The sequence below is a fragment of the Rhipicephalus microplus genome, chromosome 9 (genome assembly GCF_043290135.1).
Source record: "Rhipicephalus microplus isolate Deutch F79 chromosome 9, USDA_Rmic, whole genome shotgun sequence".
NCBI lineage: Eukaryota > Metazoa > Arthropoda > Arachnida > Ixodida > Ixodidae > Rhipicephalus > Rhipicephalus microplus.
The window spans coordinates 1,850,380-1,874,307 of NC_134708.1; the positions used below are offsets into that span (position 1 = coordinate 1,850,380).

At 45.4% G+C, this 23,928-nt stretch overlaps 2 protein-coding genes across 3 annotated transcripts in view; one reads left to right on the forward strand and one right to left on the reverse strand.

Annotated features, from left to right (window-relative positions):
• LOC142771475 (uncharacterized) overlaps positions 1-10,250 on the reverse strand; it is a 50,922-nt gene extending 40,672 nt beyond the window's left edge. The window contains exon 1 of the mRNA XM_075872960.1: positions 9,742-10,250. Coding sequence (XP_075729075.1) covers positions 9,742-10,089 — 348 coding nt within the window. The 5' untranslated portion in view covers positions 10,090-10,250. The remainder of the gene's footprint in view (positions 1-9,741) is intronic.
• LOC119163322 (uncharacterized) overlaps positions 1-23,928 on the forward strand; it is a 131,471-nt gene that overhangs the window by 37,437 nt on the left and 70,106 nt on the right. For both annotated transcript variants that reach the window (XM_075872953.1, XM_037415290.2), the window contains exon 3: positions 2,326-2,471. In XM_075872953.1, coding sequence (XP_075729068.1) covers positions 2,326-2,471 — 146 coding nt within the window. The remainder of the gene's footprint in view (positions 1-2,325; positions 2,472-23,928) is intronic.

The following is a 23,928-nucleotide window of genomic DNA, read 5'->3' on the forward strand; positions in this document are numbered from 1 at the left end:
CCATCCTTGTCTTCTCTCATGTCCATTCTTTACTTCCTCTTCTTCACATTTTTTTCTCTGTTTTGTCTACAATACCACATCTTTTGTCTTTCTTTATTCTATAGTTCTAAAGTGAAGCTCCCTTTCACCTTCTTCCCTTTTGCTTCGTGCCATCTTTCAATCTGAAATTGTCGGGTCACGAAATGAGAGCCCCGCTCACGGAACACACGGACACAGCAGATGCAGTCAAGCCACACGAGGCATTTCGTACATTTATTCAACTACTTTTACATCGATATCGCTAGCCAAATTAAGTATGTCACTAGTGAAACCCTAAAACAACCTTATACAATATTTCAATGCACTAAATCAACACAACGAATCCTAGGTAAGCGGAAGGGGGCGTCGCTGACATTCAGCTTAACACGAGGGGCCCACGGTAGACGACCATTCGCGCTAGCCGCCCTGTGCTCAAGAGAGTCCGGAAGTTTTTCTATGCGGCTACCGAGCCTTGCCGCAGGGCAGCCCCCAATGCTGCTGTGCTGACCATGGTGATGATGAACTTGTGAGAGCACTGCACCACCTACTGCTCGATGGTTGTTACCAATAAATTCAGCCCATCTGTGAGACACGTACGCGATGAGGTGCAAATGACTTCACAGGGGGTGATAGCAAAAGCACAAAAAACTAAAATTTATCAGCTGCACATGCTGTAGGAAAGAGTACAAGAGATGTCCCTAAAGAATGTCCATGCACCACGAACCACCGCCAGTTGACACTGCTGCACTGTCTGGCTCAATGACTTTATAACGAGCAACACTGCGGTCGGTGTGAGAAAGTGTCACTCGCACCGACACGTCTTCTTGTTCCAACCAGCACTCGCGAAAGAGCTGGGCTGCAGGCAGTTGCACAGGTCCCAGGCATGCTCATCGCCTGGTGCCACAACCGCATTCATGGTCAGCCGCGCAGACAATGTGCAGAAGACAGCCAGCTGCGGGTTACATCACTCCTAGTGCGTACGCTCAAAACAGTGTGGGGTCTTGAAATAAGAGCCCCACTCTTGGGTCACATGGACACCGCAGACATGGTCGGTTCACACCAAATAGCGTGTTCATTTATTCAACTACTTTTCTATCGATTATATCGCCAGCTGAGTCAAATATGTCACTAGTGACACACTATAACAACCTTATGCAATATTCTAATGCACTTAACATAACAAATACAGAGTAACGTGAAGCCGGCATCGCCAACATTCGACTCACCATGAGAGGCCCACAGGAGATGACCCACAGTGTCACTCCCATGGCCCCATTAAGGTAGACAACTGTTCGCGCCAGCTGCCCAGCGTCAAGCAGAGTATCGAATCTTGTCTGTGCGGACACCTAGTCTAACCATAAGGCGGCCCTGCCACTGCTATTGCGCTAAATGATGATGATGATGATGATGAACACGTGTGTGCCACGAGGCAAATGACTTCACAGGTGACGATAGTAACTCCACAATGTCAACACAATCATGACCAGTAATGTTTCGTGCAGGAAATTTTTCCTTTTTCGGGAAATTTTCGCCTGTCATTTTGAGCCACAGGGAAAAGGAGTCTTTGCGATATTGCAGGGAATTTAAAAAATGGTTAAAATCTCCTGTGACCACCGACTATTAGTGGTCACAGTGCACCTTCATTTTCTGTAATCTGTTCTGGCTCATGCACAACGCAAGTATGCTGCTTGAGATTTGTTTCTAATATTTACACGGAGCGATTTCTTGTTCACTATTGGTGTTGGACTTGAAGCCCATAATGTGCAGTGTACTAACAGTATATAAATTAATAAAGTGATGCTTTTGTTGTGCGGCAGTGGAGGGGCTAGTCATGATTTCGAAAGTTGCCTGTAAGTCAGACACGTGTAATTATAGTATGTGCGTGCGTGGATGGGGGCAGAAATTAGTACTGTTGTGCAGGGAAATATGCTGGAAATTGGGTGAACGTTTGCAGGGAAAAATCTTAAATAGGGAATTTTCATGTGTCTGAATGGGAATTCTTCGATGTGGTACGGAACATCACTGGTCATAATCTTTTCTTTAGAATCAGTCTGCATGCTTGTGTTATTTCATCATGAATCCTCACCAACTGCTCAACTTTTTTTTTTTTTTTCGTTTCGAGCAATCTAAAATGTAACTGTACCAGTGCCATTTTCAGCCTAGGCAGCATAAGGCTGTATGAAAGTCGAGGTTTGGTGCAAAGAGATGTGCACAAAAGTGGTGACAATGATAAAAATGGCATCTGGCATTACATTGTTGTCTATTTCTTGATAACATCCTATTCTAACAGAACTTACTCTCTTGCAGCACGAGTCGGAAATTCTTCCATTTCCTAACCCTGACAATGAGTTTGTGCTGCCTGATAATGATTTCGGAGACCTGATGTTCAAGCGTAAAGAGAAAGTTTCAGTTGACAAAGAATCCAGCAAAAGAGCTCTATCACCTGCTGCCAGGTAATACCTATTTTATACCTCTATTAAAGCAGCTTAAAGACCAACTCAACTGATTTTTAATGGTGGGAGTGAATTTCTTTGTCCTGCCCATTTTAGTATTCATTGTTGTGTTTTACTGGTGATGCCTGCTCAGAGCTTCACAAAATGCTCAGTAGCACTGCGGTTAGAGATATCGTTTAGTGTACCTGTGGTGCCGTTTATGCAACTATAAGTGGCAGAGTAGGCACGCACGCGAAGGCAATAAAACCCAATTTCACCTTAGAATGCCACAAGGAGGCAGTGCCACTTTTGCAGACCTGGGAGATTTACAGTTGTAAAAGAAAAAGATTAGCACTCATGGCGAATGTGGCAGTGAGGAAATCGCAACATTGGTTGTTGTGTTAACCCCCATATCAAGAAGAAATTATCAAGTTAGTGAAGAATAGCCCATACTAAATTAAAGCTTGAATTTCCTGTGATATTCGTGATTTTCTTGCAATAATCATTGGCCATTGTGCTTATGTTTTTCTGCTGGAGCAGTACATCTGGTACTGTGCCAGAAGTAGTTCAGTGTCAAAGGTTGCTGTCACTAGAATTTCATTCTTTGTGTGATATTACATTGTTGAATGCACGAACGCTTTCACCAGCCACAGACACTGTGGCTGGTGAACCCTTTCTAGTTTTACCTATGAAGAATCATCCATAAATGCACCATGTTTACACAGTTTTTTGTTCAGCCACAAAATGCTTTATTGTGACAATAATTGTAATAATACTTCCATGGGCACCAAATGAGATTTGCGCAATCCATTGCGTGTATGTGCCACTGTGACATAGAAAAGAAGACAAGGAAGTAAAGAAGACTACAAGGTCATAGAGCTTGTCCTTCCCAGATGTTTATGATAAATATTATAAACACTTATTATCCTTACAGTGTTCAGTGTACTAACCATTTTGACAGTGCTCTAAACTTTTACAGTATTTTAATTCATGTTATATTTCTTGGTGTTTAAAACAGATTCCTGAGCTAACCGTCTGTGAAATTGGTCATTAGACAAAAACTTCTCTTGCAGAAACTTGTACTGTATTTCCTTGATCGACTGTTGATTCTGCTGCCAATAGCGATCATCTGCCTGTAATTTTTAAAATTTTTTATCCAGTGGCATTTGCTGATAAAGAAACCAGTACTTTTAGTAACTGGCATATTCAAGAATTGCTTGGTGTCTACAATTTCTTCCATATCCACTGCTTCATGTGAACAAAAATCAAAGAAAATTTGTAGTGCTCTAACAACTTCTAGAAAAAGTCAAAATTTATTGTTCAATAAAATAAAATCATTCGTTCGATTCTCAGTGGAACGTAGATTGCGATTGTAGAAGGAATGCAGCCTGGAAAGCTTATTACATTACCAGTGTTCGAAAAACTGGAGTGACTATAACTGGAGTGACTATAAACTGGAGAACCATATTCAAACACACAGTTGACTAAAGCAAAAGATGACACTAAGCATTATGATTTCCTATCCTGAGCCAGAAGTAAAAGTGTGGTTTTGAAATTTTTCTGCAGTATAAAAACTCTTCAGAGTCCAGACATGAATTCTTTAGCGTTCTCTGATGAAGAAATCGAACAAAGGCTAAGATATATAGCTAATGATCTGAAAAAACAACGAATTTTCATCTTTCCTATCGCCATACACTACAGTTGAATCTCGCTGTGCGTGAACACTTTAAGGGGGGAAGTGGCATTGAAAAAAAGTTTTTTATTTGTTTACCTGGAGCAATTAAACCTGGCATGCATACTCATGGGTGTCTTGAATAGGGAAATATCTAGTTTTGTTATGATACCTTGAGTAGTTCTCAAATTACATCGCGCTACATGGTGCGACGTATATGGTCTGCTCGTGGAAAGCCTAGGGCTGTAACAAAGCATGCCAGGAAGCTGCAAATAGTGTTGATCTTTACTTAACAATCTCAGAATTTTTTTATCACTTGTCTTTTTTTTTCATATAGAGATCATCATGGCTGCCTACACACATTGTCAGAGACAGTGTCATGTACAAGTCATCTTTTAGAAAAAAAAAAAAAAGAACTGGGCCATAAACAAGAATTCAAAGATTTTCACACCATCAAAAACTGTTTTGGGATTCAGGAAAAAAAAAAACTGCATCAAAATCTGTCCAGTCATTGCTGGATAAACTTTCCAAGAGCAATGCACAATGTCCATAAGACACGTGTGAGAAAAAGCCTGTTGAAGTTATTGACAGGCTTTTTTCAACGAACCTTCTGGTTTCTGGTTGTATATTGATGAAAATAGGCACAGACACTATAAATGGCCTCACAGTGCTTCCATACAAATGTCAAGGCAATACCACAAATACTTGATGAGTGTCAAATTATTTCTTCATTGAACCTCGTGGAGGGGCTGAGCATAATGCCAAAAAAAAAAAAAAAAAAACAGTTGAGAAAACTACGTTCATAGTTTGAACTTCTCTTTACGTCTCTAAAACACCTAAAAATTGTGATCTCCGGCTTGTTTTGTAATCTCTGACTTCTCAGGCATGTAGTCTCTGCCCAGTGTGCCTTTAATTAACATAAATAAGTACTTGATTACAAATAATCACTTAACATTTTTTACAGAGGTTTATTGCATAAAAAAAAATGGCTCACACCATCACAGCCTATGCCTTTTTTCTAAACAACAAAGCTATGGGCAGAAGATTGGTGGCACAGGAATTTTTTAGAAGTTTATTTAATGATGCGAGACGGGCGTATAAAAATTCGTGAACCTGCTTCATACATGCTCTTTTGCTACTCTGGCGGGGAAACGCACCATCGTACGGCCGGTCACGGAAGTGCAAATCTACGAGGCTTTCATTGTCTCGGAACATTTAAAGACGCTTGTGGTAATACCATGCACGGCTCCAAGCATGTGGAAATCGCATTAAAAAAGCTTATTGACAGCACTCCGTAGGACCGTGGAGTGCGCGGCCGCGTGGACAGTGCAGTTGGCATGTGATGCGCTTGGTGGCGGCATTCGGTGACGATGCGCGAAATGTGTAGCTACGATGACGAAAAATCGGCACGCTCTGGGCCTGGTATCGCATTTTCAAGTGACGACCCTCAAAACTGCTAGCCGCTGTTCTGAGCAATCCTTGGCAGTGGAGGGGGGCGGGGTGGACAAGCTTGACTGTGGGGTCCGCTGCCGATGCTTAAAATGCCCTTTTGCGGTTCCGAGAAGCTAGCGAGTGAAATGCTTCGTTGCTTGCGAAGAAGCACGTCGCCACGAATGCACTAGCGCGTCGTTCTTTCCCGCAGTCTCGTCGTAAGCAGATCCTAAAGATTATTCTGATAACGCGCAGTGCTCAGACCGCGCTCGCTCTTAGTAATCTGATTGTGAATTCGCTTATAGTTTCGTTGCTTATTTATTTATTTATTTATTTATTTGTGAATACTGCAACCCTAACATAGGGTTTTGGCAGGGTGGATATACATTTCATAAATTTACAAATTGGCAAACAAATAAAAATAAAAAAGAACAGTGATTGGTAATAAACCGGCATAAGAATATATAGAGAAATGAGCGCTACATTCAAGATGATCACAAGTGGAGAATAGTTACAGTGATTGAAATAAACAACAGGAGCACATGTCATAGAATTTAGACACTCACTGCTAGAGCTGCGCAGCAAAAAGGTTCAAGGATGACTGGGAAACAACTTCGTTACTAAGGTTATTCCATTCGATAATTGTCCTAGGGAAGAACGAATACTTGAATGTGTGATTACGGGTGGAAAATGGTGTTATTGTAAAGGCATGCCTCTGCCTTGTGGTATATCCTGTGGACAAATGAAGTATATGTGATAAGTCTAACTTAAAATAACCTTTAACTAACTGAAAGAAAAATTTCAATCACAATACTTTATTTCTTTGTGTAGGTGTTGGGAGGTTAGCTTTTGCTAATAAACATGTTATTGAAGTACGACCAAAACTGTTATAAATAAACCTAACAGCTCTTTTTTGAATTTTTTCCATTTCGCTGATATTTTTTCTGGTGTAAGAGTACCAAATTATGGATGCATAATCTAAAGTAGGCTGAACAATTGCATTAATTGCAACAAGGCGAACGGCGGGAGTGGAGTGCCTAAGGGCTCATCTGAGATAAAATAATTTGTAATTGCACGAGCTTATTACAGTGTTAATATGTCTGGTCCAGTTAAGGTCATTCGAAATCCAAAGACCAAGGTACTTGTAGTGTTGTACCTCCTGCAAAAAAACATTATTGGCTGAATATGCAAAATGAAGAGTGTTACGTTTGTGAGAAATTTTCATGAAAACGGTCTTTTTAAAATTAACTGACATCTGCCATTTATCGCACCAACGAATGAACTTTTGAAATGCATCGTTTAAATGAATTTGATCAGTATGGTTTTCTATTTCCGAGTACAGGATGCAGTCATCCGCATATAACTTAACTTTTACAGGTATATCATGTGATATATCATTTATAAACAATAAATAGAGGAGGGGTTCGAGCACAGAGCCTTGGGGAACACCCAAGTCAACCGGAACTGTACGAGAACAATGGTCATTGAAAAAGACGTACTGTTTTTGATTCGAAAGATAACCGGAAATCCAATTTAGAAGCTGAGTATTCTTAAGAATTAAATCCAATTTGAAAAGTAATTTATTGTGAGAGACCGTATCGAAAGCTTTAGCAAAATCCATAAAAATTGCATCTACCTGTTTTCTGGAATTTATAGATTGTGCGAAATTATGAACTGTAGTTACCAGCTGAGTACAAGTAGAAAATCCTTTCCTGAATCCGTGTTGTGAACCTGACAAAATATTGTGCTTATCAAGGAATTCTGAAATGTGCTTATGTATTATGTGCTCAAGTAGTTTACAGGAAGTTGAAATTAATGAGATCGGCCGATAGTAATAACAGAATGGGGATTTCCACTCTTAAGTAGGGGCTTGACTTTAGCAGTTACCCAGTCATCCGGAACTTGACCATCTTTCAGAGATTTAGAAAAAAGAATTGTTAGGTACTTTGAAACCCATTGTGCATAGCGTTTTAAGAACTCATTCGGTACTCCATCAGGACCTGAAGATTTTTTAACATCAAGCTTCAAAAGTAAATTAAAAACTCCCTCTTCAGTTACGACAATATCCGATAGAGATGGGCCTGCCAGATCAAATGTTTCCAGGGCTTCATTATCCTTCATAAAAACAGACTTAAAATGATAATTCAAAGCATTAGAAATAACAGAGGAATCACTAGTTTCCACACCGTCAATTTCAAAAACATCAGTAGTCACAGGATTAGGCGAAATTAAACTCCAGAACCTCTCGGGAGACGAAGACATGAGACTCAGGAGTTGTTGGCCATAATAGCGTTCCTTGTCAGACAATACATTTGCTTTTAATTGAGAAGCCAGTTCAGAAATTCTTTGTTGGAGGATACCTATGTCTTTAGAGTACAGTCTCTGATTTTTTATACGTTTGAGCCGTCTTTGCAACTGCAACGTTTCCCGAGAAATCCAGGGGTTCTTTCCTTTCGATTTTTTTACAATGCGTGGAACAAATCTTTCAATACACACATTTATAAGGTCCTTGAAATGCTTCCACAAATAATGAATATCAGCAGTGGAACTCGAAAAAGAATCAAATTCAAATGATAGTAAGTCCAATATTGAAGTGTCATCTGCACGTGAAAAGTTTGGGAACGAGACCCTCTTGCAATTTTTCTTTAAAACAACATCAGAAAGCGTAAGTATCACAGCCTGATGATAAGATATTCCAGGGAGAACAGAGCAGCTAGCTTGAGCAGAGATTGAGCCACTAATGAAAAAGAGATCTAGAATTGAACAAGAGTTTGCCTGTATTCGAGTGAATTCATCAACGACTTGCATCAAGTCAAAAGAAAACACTATATCGATCATTCTTTCACCAATTTTATAGTTAGGTTGTTGCAAAGAGAAAGATGGCCAGTTAACATGCGGCAAATTAAAATCTCCAGCTAGAATTATCCGATCCTCAGGCTTCACATGCGCGACAAGGTAATTGTGTAATTCATCCAGAACATCCATAGAGGAATTGGGTGGACGATAAATAGCCCCAATAACATATCTGGTCTTTCCGTAATACGCTTTGCAAAAAATGCCCTCGACATTATGTATGTCACGCATTTTTGTAATTTGCAATGACTGTGTAAACAGGATCGCCACTCCACCCCCTCTACTCCTACGGTCATTCCGGTACACACGGTAGCCCCGAGAAACGAATTCACTGTCAAGTATGTTATCGTGCAACCATGTTTCGGTTAGGATAGCAATATGGGGACTATAGGCCAGAAGGGTTCCTTCTAATTCTGTGGTTTTGCTAATAACACTTCTACAGTTCAAATTTAGTATTTTCAGCTACTGTAAACTGCACATGCTCCGTCATTTTCCATTCTTCCTTAGCTTAACACGTGCACTTTTCGCTTCACCCCAACTAAACAAGTTCCCATCCACACTCAGTCGATTGTAGAGAAGCTTTACTTTAGCACCGTTCTCTCTCTCTTTTTCCGAACTTTTCCACAGATTTCTGCGTGGCTCACGAACCCTGTATGAAAAATCCTCAGAAAAGGACAATACCGAGCCCTTTAACTTGTGCGTAACTTTCAAAACAAACATCTTCTCATGATAATCAATAAACTTTAGAATAACTGGTCTGTCTTTGTTTTCAATTTTGCGGCCAAGCCTGTGGCATCTTTCAACAGTAATTGCCCTTATACCTAGTTTATTCTCGAGGATTTCATTGACGCTATCCTGGAGTATCTGAGGTGTTTCCCTAGGGGGTTCTTTTAGGCCATAAATGATTAAGTTATTTCTACGGCTCCGATTTTCAAAATCAAGTTTGCCTTCAAGGGATGTTAGTTTTTGTTGCATTTGAGTCATAGAATCTTCAATTTCTTTCACTTGTTTAGGCAATGAAGAAAATTTATTCATGTGACGCTTAATGGCATCAACTCGTTCTGCTAGCGTGCCAAATTTTTCTGCTAAATCTTTCTGATTGGCCTGTACTTTGTCAATAGCTGCTTTCATTGTTTTTTGGCCAGCGAGTAGCTCAGATAGCATTTCCTTTTCTGTAAGAGGACCAGGATTAGCCTCAACGTCACCGCAAACCAACAGATCAAGAGGTATAGGTGCAACACAAGCAAAAAGAAGCTTTAGGCACAGTGGGCAAGGCAGCAGCAGCAGGAAACGGTTATCATTACAATAACATGGAGCAGGAAAGTACCTACTAACCCGTATCGCAAGGCAAAGCGGATTACTGAGCATGCTGCCTTCTCTGCTGCTGACAAGCCCACTGCCGTGGAATGCACCTGCCCGTAGATTTAAAGGCTCCGAAGTGATCACGGGAACCGACGTCACTCGGCGATGATTCCACGTAGACGCTATGATGAAAGGGGGCGTTGCTTCCTCGATCCAGCAGCGGTCGTCCACGGGTGATGAAAACCAACCCTCGTTAGGCCAGCCAGACGAGGTGACGTCATCGTCCCGAGCCAGCCCCGGGAAGACGGTGCACACCATAGGACATTCACCAAGAAGAAGCGCCAAGACCTGTATCGCAAGGCAAAGCGGATTACTGAGCATGCTGCCTTCTCTGCTGCTGACAAGCCCACTGCCATGGAATGTGCCTGCCCGTAGATTTAAGGCTCCGAAGTGATCACGGGAACCGACGTCACTCGGCGATGATTCCACGTAGACGCTATGATGAAAGGGGGCGTTGCTTCCTCGATCCAGCAGCGGTCGTCCACGGGTGATGAAAACCAACCCTCGTTAGGCCAGCCAGACGAGGTGACGTCATCGTCCCGAGCCAGCCCCGGGAAGACGGTGCACACCATAGGACATTCACCAAGAAGAAGCGCCAAGACCTGTATCGCAAGGCAAAGCGGATTACTGAGCATGCTGCCTTCACTGCTGCTGACAAGCCCACTGCCGTGGAATGTGCCTGCCCGTAGATTTAAGGCTCCGAAGTGATCACGGGAACCGACGTCACTCGGCGATGATTCCACGTAGACGCTATGATGAAAGGGGGGGTTATTCCTCGATCCAGCAGCGGTCGTCCACGGGTGATGAAAACCAACCCTCGTTAGGCCAGCCAGACGAGGCTTGCGAAGAAGCATGTCGCCACGAGTGCGCTGGCGCGCCGTTCTTGCCCGCAGTGTCGCCGTCAGCGGAGTTTGGCCTAAAGACGACTCCGATAACGTGCCAGGCTCGTAGACCGCTCGGGATGAAGCGCCGCGCTTGTGGACTACGCACCCGCTCGTAGTAATCTTATCGTGCATCCTTCAGGCGCTCCACGTTGCGGGAGAGAAAATCCCATCCCAGGATGACGTCATGAGAGCATGCTGGAATGATGATGAATTGGGCGACATACAGAACGTCCTGAACGACAACGCGAGCTGTGCAGCCTGCTGTAGGATTAATACGATGTGAGCTAGTGGTACGAAGGGACAGTCCAGAAATCGGCGTCGTCACTTTTCGAAGCAAGCGGCAAAGGTTTTCGCTCATAACTGATATTGCAGCTCCAGTGTCAATAAGAGCAGATGCATGAACACCGTCCACAAGCACGTCAATGACATTAGATGGGCGGCTCTGAGGGCTTTCACACTGCGATAGCGTCGCAGTCCTTGCCTCTGGGACTGCGACGACTAGTTTTCCCGCTCATGAGCAGAAGAACTTGGCCGCATGGGGGACAGAGACTGACGTCGTGGAGACGGCGACCTTCGAGCAGATGGACCTGGGCGAGACGACAGTCGCACAGACGGCAGTTCGTCGTTATACAAACGGCTAAGGTGGCCAGCAACAGGAGAAGAAATGGGAGCCGGCTGTAGTCGAGAGCAATAACGGGCTACGTGACCGGCGTAACCGCAAGCAAAGTAGATGGGCTGGTTGTCGGGTGTGCGCATCGGTTTGCCGGGTTGGGTCTCGCCCGGAACGGTGGCTGGAGGGGCTGTATGGTGGGCTGAAAATGAGGCTGAGGGGTTGCGCCAACATACGCAGCCGGCATACCCGCTGCAAAGGACGGAGGTCGTGCGGCAGCTTCGGCGTAAGTCAGTGGTGCAGGCGCTTGAACGACTGGAGGCGGCCTTGCGACCACTTGGGCGTAACTTTGGGGGCGCAAGGGCCGGAAGTTGTTGTGGGTGGTACGCAGGCATGACCTCCGCTATTTTCTGCTCAATCGCTCGGCGGATGGGTGGAAGAATAGTAGTTGCCGATTGTTGAACAGCCGGTGGGTGGGCAAAGGGAAGGAGGGAGAACTGGCGCGTGATTTACTCACGGATGAAGGACTTTAGGTCTGCCAGCAGCGCCACCTGATCACATCTCGCCTCCAAGCCAGCAAGCCCTGCTTCTCGTGGTGTAGAGCGACAAGTCATCGAATGCTGCCGGCGGAGCTCCTCGTAGCTCTGGCACAGCGTGATGACCTCAGCTACTGTGCCTAGGTTTTTGGCTAGCAGTATCGTGAAGGCATCATCGTCAATGCCCTTCATGACATTCCGGATCTTGTCTGATTCGGACATGCTGTCATTGGATTTCTTGCACAGGTCCAGGACATCTTCAATGTAACTGGTGAATAATTCACCGGCCTGCTGAGCGTGTTCGCGTAAGCGCTGCTCGGCTTGCAGCTTGCGAACGGCGGGGCGGCCAAAAACGTTGGTGATAGCAGTCTTGAAATCGGACCAGGTTGCGAACTCGGACGCGTGGTTGGTGTACCACAAACTTGCAACGCCCGCAAGGTAGAACACCAAGTTTGTCAACTTGCCGTCCTCGTCCCATTTGTTCGGGACGCTCACGCGCTCGTAAATAACGAGCCAGTCCTCCACGTCAGTGCCATCGGCGCCCGTGAAGATCGGTGGATCGCGGATCCTGGGGACACCGGGACAAGGGGGTGGCATGGGAGATGGGAGGAGGCGTTTGCTGAGAGGCGTCGTGGGACATGGTAGATTGCAGGGTACGTGAGCGTAGTTCCAAGGGCATCGAAGGGGATCGTAGCACTCTCCACCAAGTTGTTATGGTGTTTATTAGCCGGCACACAGCGAGTCTACACAATGGCGACAGTAACAGCCAAGCACGGACTCTCTGTGCGAGCGGCGTTCTTTTTGGGCAGACCCACTAGAAAGCACTTGAGAGTTCGACCCATTTCAGTGTTCGGCGGCTTCTCTACAATATATATAGATATGTATACGTATATGGTGCATCATGGCAGTGGCAGCGAAAACCAGCTGAGACTGTACATATAATTGTTATGTCTCTACGCAATGGCAAACGCACCCATATACGTTACAGGGCGCGGCGCTGATGGAGTGAGCTTAGTAGGCGATGCACTGCACAAAACTAGCTAGGGGCGCGCTACGCTTCACGTAAGATGGTAACGCGTTTCATGTATAGCCACGCCAGTATTTGCTAATGGATTGCCTTACAAACGTATGTGCACATGGCGAAGCCTAACAAGTCTGTCAGCTGTGCCGCATCTTCAGCATGTAGTCTCTCTTTATAGTTACGGAATGATTTTATAGTAGCACGGAATGATTTCATAGTAGCAGATATGGTCGTGCGAATGAGTTGAAGTGTTTTTCCCCACAATGGCAAACATATAAAAGGCCATACACTTTCGGTTAATGTTATAATGACATCACATATAGTTCTCCGCCCCGCCGCAGTGGTCTAGTGGCTAAGGTACTCGTCTGCTGACCCGCAGGTCGCGGGATCGAATCCCAGCTGTGGCGGCTGCATTTTCGATAGAGGCGAAAATGTTGTAGGCCCGTGTGATCAGATTTGGGTGCACGTTAAGAAACCCCAGGTGGTAGAAATTTCCGGAGCCCTCCACTACGGCGTCTCTCATAATCATATGGTGGTTTTGGGACGTAAAACCCCACATATCTATTAATAACATATAGTTCTCCGTTACTAACGGCTGCGGCTGCGCACGTAAGGTGACGAACGGATTAATACGAAGCTCCGCTGCGTTCCCGACAGCGCCTTTGAAAATCTACCGCACGCGCATCGCGCTTGCGCGGTAACGTCTCCTGCAGTCAACCCTCTGTTACACTGTTGCTGCGATCTCTTTCTTTTGCCAACGTCAGTTTACTGCCTTCGGCAGCCAGCGCCCAAGGGGGTTGCGATGAGGCAAAATAGTGCCCTCGCCACTGGTAGCTGTGGCTCCGCTAACAAAGAGGCATATTTGGGGTGTCTTTCTATCACACACCAGTAATCATATATCTTGCGCACTTACCTCGCGTTATCGCTGCGCGCCCGGTACACCTCGGTCAGGATCGTGCTGCTATCAGCGCAACACAACATTCTTTTCGGAAAATGGCCTGCGCGCAGTCCTCGAGAAAGGCAGCTGAAGCAAGCGAGATAACGAGTATTGCCATGTAGTTAAAGAACACTCCAAGTACTCCTATTTCCTTTGGTGGTTTGACCTGTGAGAACAGGGGAGAAAATAATGAAAACTATAAAAAAGAGGTCTTTCGAATCAAAATCGATAGTGGGGAAACCTGGATTAATTGTGACCACCTAGGCAGTTTTAATAATTGCTTAGACTAAAGTACATGGGTATCAACAGTTACACAATCAAACCAGTGGCCTCATGCTCACTTGTCATTATGGCAGATACGAAAGCATTTATTTTTTTGTAATAAAAAAAAAGATACAAAAGGTTTGTTCAACATGTGGATTGAACCCAAGACATCACTGTCACAAGCTCAACTATTACAGTGTTATGCCTTCTGGCAAGTACAGATGGTGATATTTTTTTTTGTGAAATAACTGACTAGAATAACAGTAGTACTGTTTCCAACATGAATATATGATTGAGTAAAAGATTATCGGAAGAAAAAAATTGCACCTTTTCATTATTCGATATTCAATTCGTATTCGAAGCTAAGTATTCGTATTCGATTCGTATTTTAAAATTTTGATGTTCGGACACCCCTAGTCCGAATCGATAACGTGCCTCGGAACATCGTATCTTTCACGGGCGGGTAAAACCGCGCGAGCGCTGTTGAAGCAGCGATCACATGAGCCGGCCCATCTCTATCGTCTGGAGGATGCATACAATAACATTCCCCACTTTGTAGAACTGCCGTCGAATGCTCAAACAGAAAGAAAACTACCAGTCTTGAATGCGGATGAAGAAACCTGGAGGGGGGGGGGGGGGAGGGGTGCTCGAGTAGCAACAGTTAACTCTGAGTTTACGATCTGCATGTGGTGTGCTATCTTGGCAAGCATCAGTCGGCTTTCCAGGCGAAGAGACTGTGAAAAGAGCACTTATCCCTGGAGCGGTCGTGTTTTTACACCAGTGTTTTGTAGGAGTGCCGCGATATCAGATCCAGAGTGGCTAATTGGCCGCCAGCCTTTAGTTTGTTGCTATCGCATTCATTGCATTGCATTCAACGGGCCGTCGTGTTGCCAATCAGCTGATCGCGAAGGCTATGGCCCCACTAACTTGCGGCTCAGCACTAAATGGCAAAGCTTATGACGAATCTCCGTTGTCATTACGGTGGTCTCAAAGAGTTTCCATCAGCGCCATCGCCATTGTCAAATCTGCCACTAATAGGTAGTGAGGCGCACAAGGAGGATTTGACAAGCAATAACCTAGTCAAGTTCGTTATCATGCCAAGACTGATTAGTAAATGCTCGTTAATTCAACATCCAAAGGGACTTTAAAATTGCTCTAAATAAGTGGAGTTCAAATTTGTGGAGGATTGCTAAAAGATAGAAACATTGCACCACCTGCTTGAGGAGAACCCAAGGAAGCCACCTTGATTGATTGATTGACATGTAGGGTTTAGTGACCCAAGACCACCATATGATTAGGAGAGATGCCGCAGTGGAAAGCTCAGGAAATTTTGACTGCCTGGGGTTCTTTAACATGCACCCAAATCTGAGCACACAGGCCTACACCATTTTCGCCTGCATTGGAAATAGAGCCGCGACAGAAGAGATTCGATCCTGAGACCTGCGGGTCAGCAGCCAAGTACCTTATCCACTAGACCACCACAGTGGGGCCACCTCACACTTGTTATCGCCAACTAGAAGCTACTACACATATTTTTAGGGGCATTATTAATTACATTCATGAAGCTTTGAAGAGGCAACAGAATTAATTCATCAGTCAATAGTATGCCAAAAACACACTGGCATCATGCGTTCATGTGAGCAGTCAGTCTTAATATCGAAATGTATGATGCTATTTATGCTCCAAAACATGTTTATATACACGGTATAAAGTTAATGTAATCAATTAAATGTAATTGGAGTCTTCCCTGCATTCTTTCTGGATCACAATAAGGTTAACTCAACAAGAACAGTCAGTATTATTTTCATTTTCACGCGCGTTTCTTCAGTCTCGAATGCATAAGTATCATATGAAGCTTGCCCAAGACCTCTAGAGCAGCATCTTTAATCTCGCCTGCTAAGAAATGTTTCTTTTACGTTATTTTATATCTGTAGTAAACTTAGTCTGGTGTGGTTTCGCAACATGTTGGGATCACTCCGTAACGACTTCAGTGTGGAGAGACCAGAATTGGAGGCTCTCTATTCAAAATAACCTTCGTGGATACCGACCTTTTCGAATTATCGGGAGTTTTCCCCCATAGAAACAGACAGGACTATACTGCGACTAGTCCATAAATTCGAATAAACAGAGTTCGAACTAATGAGCTGTTACTGTATTTACACTGTCACTGAAGAAGGAGCGGACATAAACAATTGAGAGAACAAAGGAAGGACTTGAAGCTTCGAAAAACAATGTCACGTGAGAGGAGCCCAGAAGAGACAGGACAGTTTTCTCTTATTTTTTTCTAATAGTCCCTTGATTTGAAATACGAGGGTAACTGTATAAGTAATAAATAAAGATTTGGCAAATGTTTACTGTTGACACATTTTTCCAAATTATATTGCCACAGAGATTGCTCCTACTAATTATTTAACGAAGAGGACCAACGGGATGCTATGTAGGCGTCTACAGTGCCTCGCAACTAATGAGACGCTAAGTGGGCGTCTACAGTGCCTCGCAACCAACGAGACGCTATGTGGGCGTCTACTGTGCCTCGTGCGTGCTCACGCATCTTGGGCAGAGCAGCGCATGCCTCTGGTGCACGAGCACGAGCCCGGAAGACTGACGGAGTAGTTGTTGAGAAAGGGACGCGTAGGCGGAACGCTTTTAGCAGACTCTTCTTTGTGACATAGCTACTTTTCTGGGTGACAAGTTCGCCCGCAATAAATCATTGTGTGTGTTCCCCCTGTTGTATTACGTGACATTTTGGTGGAGGTGCGGGGTATGATTGGAAGTCCCCTTAGCGCGAGAGAAAGAAGCCCTGACCCCCAGCGATTGGAGCCTGGCGAACTTACTCCAGTACACCAGCGTTCAAGCCGCCGCCTCCGAGGTGAGTCATCTGAATTCGGACCACTCCTCACTGCTCCAGCGACATGGGCAGCGGTAACCGCCAATCTCAGCGAAATTGTCAATCCAGCTTCAACATCTGAACTCATCGTGTCTTCCCCGTGCTTACCTGAACGCTTCCACGGTGACGCGCACAAAGATGTGGAAGACTGGCTGGAGCATTTTGAGCGGGTCGCAAGGACGAATGAATGCCTGGGATGAGGCGAGGAAATTGGGCCGGGTGTACTTTGCGTTGGAGGATGGAGCGAGAATATGGTTTGAGAACCACGAAGGGGCAATAGCGACGTGCGAAGACTTTCGGCAGCAGTTGCTTGCTGCGTATGCCAGCACGGATCGCCGGGAAAGGGCAGAAAATGCCCTTCAATCAAGAAACCAACGCACGAACGAGAGTGTCAGCATGTATATCGAGAACATGTCCCGCCTCTTCAAACGTGCCGATCCGAACATGACCGAAGAAATGAAAGTGCGCCATTTGAAGCGTGGAGTCAAACAGGACTTATTTGCAGGCCTGGTTTGCAATCCTCCACGTACCGTTGCTGAATTCCACACAGAAGCCACGATCATGAAAAGAGCACTGCAGCAGCGTGCCGGTCACAACAATCGGGATGCCGGTAGTCAGCCCGCGGGCATCCTTTTGGCAAAACGAGACAGCAGCAACGAGACGCTGAGGGAGCTGGTGCGTTCCATCGTCAAAGAGGAGCTTTGTAACATTCTCCAACCGCAAGTCATGCCGACAGTTTCATCCCTCACATCCGTCATCCGTGATGAAGTTTGGCACGCCATTCTTCAGCCGGAGTCAGAAGTGCAACCTTTTCGACTTGAAAAACTTCTGCAGGAACGCCATGTATCAACGTACGCAGACGCTTTACGCCAACCTGCCGTTCACAATGCCTCGTTCGCATCTCCCGGTGCCCGCCAGTCAGCTTCGACCAGCTCACCTTTTTTTGGAGAACAGAGACCACGGAAAAGCGATGTGTGGCGCACACTTGAAAGGACACCGCTCTGTTTTCACTGCGGAGAAGCTGGACATCTTTATCGACACTGTCCATACCGAAGGGTCGGTCTGCGTGGGTTTTCTGTGTATGCTCCATGCCCGCGTAATGGTGTGAGGCCTATAGAAATAGAGGAGTACCTTTCAAGGCACGGATCTCCAGCCGCTAGCTTCCAGCACCAGCCAAGGTCACCAGCACCAAATCGTTATCGATCGCCAAGTCCGCGACGTTCAAGTTCACCACCAAATTCACGAAACCGTCGGTCAACGAGCCCGCGTCAGGAAAACTGAAGGCAGTGACCTGGGGAGGCAAGGCTGCTGATGTCCGACAGAGCAAAGATCCTTCGTCAAGGCTCCAGCGAAGCAGCAACGAGCAGAAAATGACGACGAATATAAGTAAAGAAAAAATTTCTTCAGACTTGCGTGTTACTATGGACTGGCGGGAATTTAACGTATTGGTTGATACGGGTGCCGATTTTTCAGTCGTAAGCTATGCAATCGCAAAATATTTGAAGAAAGTTTTGACGCCTTGGAGTGGACCAAAATTACGCACGGCTGGGGGCCATCTGATAACACCTCTGGGACGATGCATTGCCAGGATCGGGATTCAGGGTGCCACTTATGTCGCTGATTTCCTAGTCCTGCCAGAATGCTCGAGAGACGTAATTATCGTGATGGATTTCCTGCTAACGGCGCCATAATAAACTTGCAGAATTCTAGTATTTCTTTTTTGACAAAGCTGGCCATAGACGAGGAGACGGGAAGTTCTGCGTTGCGTTTTATCGACGGCGATGTAACCGTGCCACCGCGATGCAGTGCCCTGGTTGGCGTGAGGAATGACGCATTCGTCGACTCTGAAGGAATAGCGGATGGCAATGTCGAGTTGCTGCTGAATGAAGAAAGGCATTTGCATCGCTCGAGGCATTATTCGCTTACATTATGGCCTTGCTATTGTACTGCTCACCGATTTCGGAAATGAAATTCAGCATGTCGCAAAGGACACTGCCATCGCTTTTGTACACAGCTTTACTGAAGTTACCGACTTATGTGCCGTTGTGTCAGAGCCGCCTACTTCGGAAACCTCGCATGACCTTGGAACATCAGTTTCAATCAGCCGAAGTCTATCACCAGCCGAGAGGAAAATCCTAGAAGACCTGATAGATGAATTCGCAGAATGTTTTTCAACCTCATCAAAAGTACATCGCACGCCGATCGTGAAGCACAGGATTATAACAGAGGAAACTACCAGGCCAGTGTATCAACACTCTTAGAGAGTTTCGCCGAAAGAATGAGAGGTTATAAAGAGTCAGGTGCAATAGATGTTGCAGGATGATGTCATTCAGCCATCTAGCAGCCCGTGGGCATCGCCGGCAGTTCTCGTGAGAAAAAGAAAGACAACACGTTGAGATTCTGTGTAGCCTACCGAAACTAAACAGCGTAACCAAGCGGGATGTATACCCCTTACCGCGTATTTATGACACATTGGATCGGCTAGGGCACGCCAGATATTTCTCTTCGCTCGACTTAAAAAGCGGATATTGGCAAATCGAAGCGGATGAAAGAGACCGTGAAAAGACCGCTTTCGTAACCCCGGATGGCTTGTACGAGTTTAAAGCACTACCTTTCGGCCTCTGTTGTGCGCCAGTGACATTCCAGCGTATGATGGACACTGTCCTCACGGGGCTGAAGTAGCAGTCATGCCTAGTCTACTTGGACGATGTTGTGGTATTTTCTGCGACGTTTGACCAACACGTAATTAGGCTGCGGTCAGTGCTTCAGGCTATCCAGTCGGCCGGCTTGACAATCAAATCAGAAATGTGCCAGTTTGGCTCCGACAAGCTTTGTTTTCTGGGACACGTAATCAGCGCAGAAGGTGTTGGCCCTGATCCTGACAAGATTGTGGCAGTCGCAGGATTCTGAAAGCCCAGAGACAAGAAAGAGGTGCGTCTATTTTTGGGCTTATGCGCTTACTACAGACGATTTGTAGAAAATTTCTCGAAAATCGCTGAACCTCTAAACAAACTCACAAAAGACGAATAATCATTCGCTTGGGGTGCAGAACAAGAAACAGCTTTCAACGAATTAAAGCAACATTTGCAAAGCCTGCCGATCCTTGCAGGCTTTGACGAGACCGCTGACACGGAACTCCATACAGATGCAAGCGATATTGGTCTCGGCGCAGTACTCGTACAATGGCAAAATGGAGAAGAAAAAGTGATAGTTTACGCCAGTCGCACCCTTTCAAAAGCCGAAAAAAACTATTTCGCAACAGAAAAAGAGTGTTTAGCAGTGGTATGGGTTATCAGCAAGTTCAGACCATACCTCTACGGAAGGCCATTCCGTGCCGTCAGCGACCACCACTCACTTTGCTGGCTGGAGAACTTAAAAGACCCGTCGGGGGACGTCTTGCCAGATGGAGCCTCCGACTGCAAGAATACGACATTACTGTTGTATACTGGTCTGGGCAAAAACACAATCATGCTTGATTCCTTATCACACTCGCCACTTGACTCTACTTCTTCAGAAGAAGACGACTTGATACTTCTCTGTGTGATGGAAGCCTCAGATATCGCGGAGCATCAACGAGATGACGTAGAACTGCTCCCATTGATCGAACACCTCGAAGGGCGTGGTGGCCAGGTCCCACATGTATTTAAGAAAACGTTATCTTCATTCTGTCTCCGTGGAAATGTGCTATACAAAAGGAACTTCGGGCATAACAAAGAGAAGTTCTTACTCATCGTTCCATTAGCAGTGAGGCCCGAAATTCTAGAAGCTTGTCATGATCAACCATCTTGTGGTCGCTTGTGCGCCAGCCGGACATTTGCCAGAATTCATCAGAAGTATTACTGGCCCAAGCTGCTGGCATCCGTGCAGCAATATGTGAAGACATGTCGCGTATGTCAAAGGCGCAAAATACCACCACTGAAGACGGCTGGCCTGCTCCAGCCCATAGAACCGCCTGCTACATCATTTGAACAAGTTGGAATGGATCTTCTTGTACCCTTCCCAATGTCATCAACGGGCAAGAGGTGGATCGTAGTCGCCACCGACTACTTAACGCTGTAGGCTGAAACCGGCTGCCTTGAGCGAGGAACGGCAGCTGAAGTAGCCAAGTTTTTTGTGCACAGCATAGCTCTTCGACATGGCGCACCAAAGGTAGTAATCACCGACCGAGGAGCAGCCTTCACGTCAGAGTTGATTCAGTGTTTGATGATAATGACGAACACCAGTCGTAGGAAAAGCACTGCGTACCATCTCCAAACGAATGAGTTGACAGAACGCCTAGATCGCACGATCGCTGACATGCTGTTGATGTACGTACACTTGGAGCATAAAAGGTGGGATGAAATCCTGCCTTACGCAACGTTCACCTATAATACGGCCCTTCAAGAGACCACCCGCGTCATCCCATTTCAGCTTGTCTATGGTCGCATAGTCAATTCAACTCTCGACGCCATGCTCCCAGTCGACAATGACCACTATACGCCATCTGACATTGACGAATTTCTGCAGAAAGCTGAAGAAGCACGCCAGTTGCCAAGGCACCGAATACATCAACAACAGTTCAAGGATGCGGGCTACTACAACCTGCACTGCAGGGGAGTCAAGTACCAGCCAGGTGATCAAGTATGGATCTGGACACCAATACGACGCCGCGGCATGTCAGAAAAGCTCCTTCGACGGTACTTTGGTCCATATAAGGTCCTTCGTCGGCTAAGTGACCTAACTTATGAAGTAATCCCTGACGGACAAGAGCGCTCGAAACGGCAAAACCATGCAGAGGTCGTCCACGTTGTCCGCATGAAGCCATACCATGAAAGAAAATGAAACATCTATCCCCTCGACTATTAACCTTCCGAATTCACTCATCAAGGCGATGCGTATTTTGAAGGGGGAGTAATGCCTCAGAGATTGCTCCTACTAATTATTTACAAAGAGTACCAACGGGACGCTGTGTAGGCGTCTACAGTGCCTCGCAACCAAGACGCTATGTGGGCATCTACAGTGCCTCGCAACCAAATAGACGCTATCTGGGCGTCTACTGTGCCTCGCGCGTGCTCACGCATCTTGGGCAGAGCAGCGCATGCCTCTGGTGCACAAGCACGAGCCGGGAAGATTAACGGAGTAGTTGTTCAGAAAGGGACACGTAGGCGGAACGCTTTTAGCAGACTCTTCTTTGTGACATAGCTACTTTTCTGCGCACAAGTTTGCCCTCAATAAATCATTGTGTGTGTTCCCCCTGTTGTAATATGTGACAATATTTGTGGCAAAAGTAAGTGAGGTTCATGTCAAGATGGGTAAGCAGGCATATCCATTCGTATTTTAAGAGCAAAGGCCAGGCATCATCGGATATCGCTTTAGGGAACAAATATTTTTAAAAATCTGTAAATAAATACTGAAAAGCTCAAGAACTTTTTATGTGAGTTCGTGCCCAAGTTCGCTGAAAATTTTTGCCACTCCTCTGTCCCGCTCCTCTATCTTTTCTTTTTCATGATTTAGCTTTGCCCCATAATTTGACTTGTTGAGCTAATACTAAAGAGATCATTTTGGCAATGTTGCTACAAATGTTGGTCGCAGTGCATGCTATAAAGAAAAGTACAGGGGAGTCGGAAAGTTTCCGTTTACTGCGCTCACAAAAAGAGAAGTTTAGACAGTAAGCAATTTCTTTTACTCAGTGACTCAACTATAAATGTGTTCATTACTCATGGAAAGTGCTAGCATAAGAACCATTGCAATAGCTCAAAATTGATAAAATACCCAGAGCCATACCAGTAGTGCGCTGACATGAAAGCGGATGCGAGTACCACCTAGGCCGTGAATCACTGCAGCGCACGCAGGCGACTGCTTCCTGACCACACTTCTCCTTCTAGCTATTGTAGTGGCGTGAACGCACTTCGCCTCTTGATGATGCCTTCTACCTCAACTGGAGTTGATTAGCACTGACAGTGCAGAACACCGTGCACAAGAACTGTTGCACACTTCGACTCCCTGGTGCGCTTTTTCCGTGCAGCTTTCTTTGTGCCTATTCATGTATAGTACGTGCTGTCATAACCTATGAGGGATGCCATGTAATGAATTTCAGCTCCATAGAAGACTTTGCGAGATATAGAAAATCATTTATTTGAGACGCGAAGCGTCTTAGAGCAAGGTTCGGAGTGCGGCATGACCATCCTTACTGCTCCTGCACGTCCTCTCACCTGGCAGCGTCCACTAGCGAGTTTCTGATTGAAAAAAAAAAAAAAAAAAGACTGCTCACTGGCCAGCCCGTACTGTGCAGTCCACTTATAGCGATATCGGTTATAACAATGGGTCGACTTGACATTATCATTTTATGCAATGGGTCTATTGGAAGAAAACCATATATAACGATTTGTTATCCACCTCATATCTGTTTCAATGATCAAAAGTTTGTCGTCTGGACAGCATGTTAATAATCTTAACATTGATAAGTTCCCTTGAAACGAACGATGCCGAGGCACGATGATAAGCTACCACCATTGCAGCACAGCGCCAGCATTGCGTCCCGGCCGTTCAAAAAGCCGAAAAGAGCATCAAGAGTTGGCACCGTGTGCTACGAGATGGTGCCACCGGTGTTGCATTTCGCATTTCAGCATGCATCGACTGAGGGATTGCAGAAAGGAAGAATGCGAAAAGCAATGCGACGTGCTCCGTGGCTTACTTCACGCTTGCCAAAGGAACCCGAGAAAGGGAGAACAAAAAAAATTGTCACCATATCCACAAAGTGAAGGATGTTAAAGGAGCTTGTTTGGATATGATCAAGTAACCCACGAATCTTCAGTACATACACATCTGCTATCATCGTATATAGATTGACAGTGTTGTTTTATATACATTACATGCACATTTGCTAATTTACAGTTGTGTGCACTACAGTGGAACTTCAATTATGCATCCCCCATTTCGCGACGGCCCGCATTTTATGAGAAATCAGTTAGGTCCCGACAAAAAAATGCTGTTTTGCACCGCCCCCGCATTTTACGACGACTTTCAAATTTTGTTCGAAAGA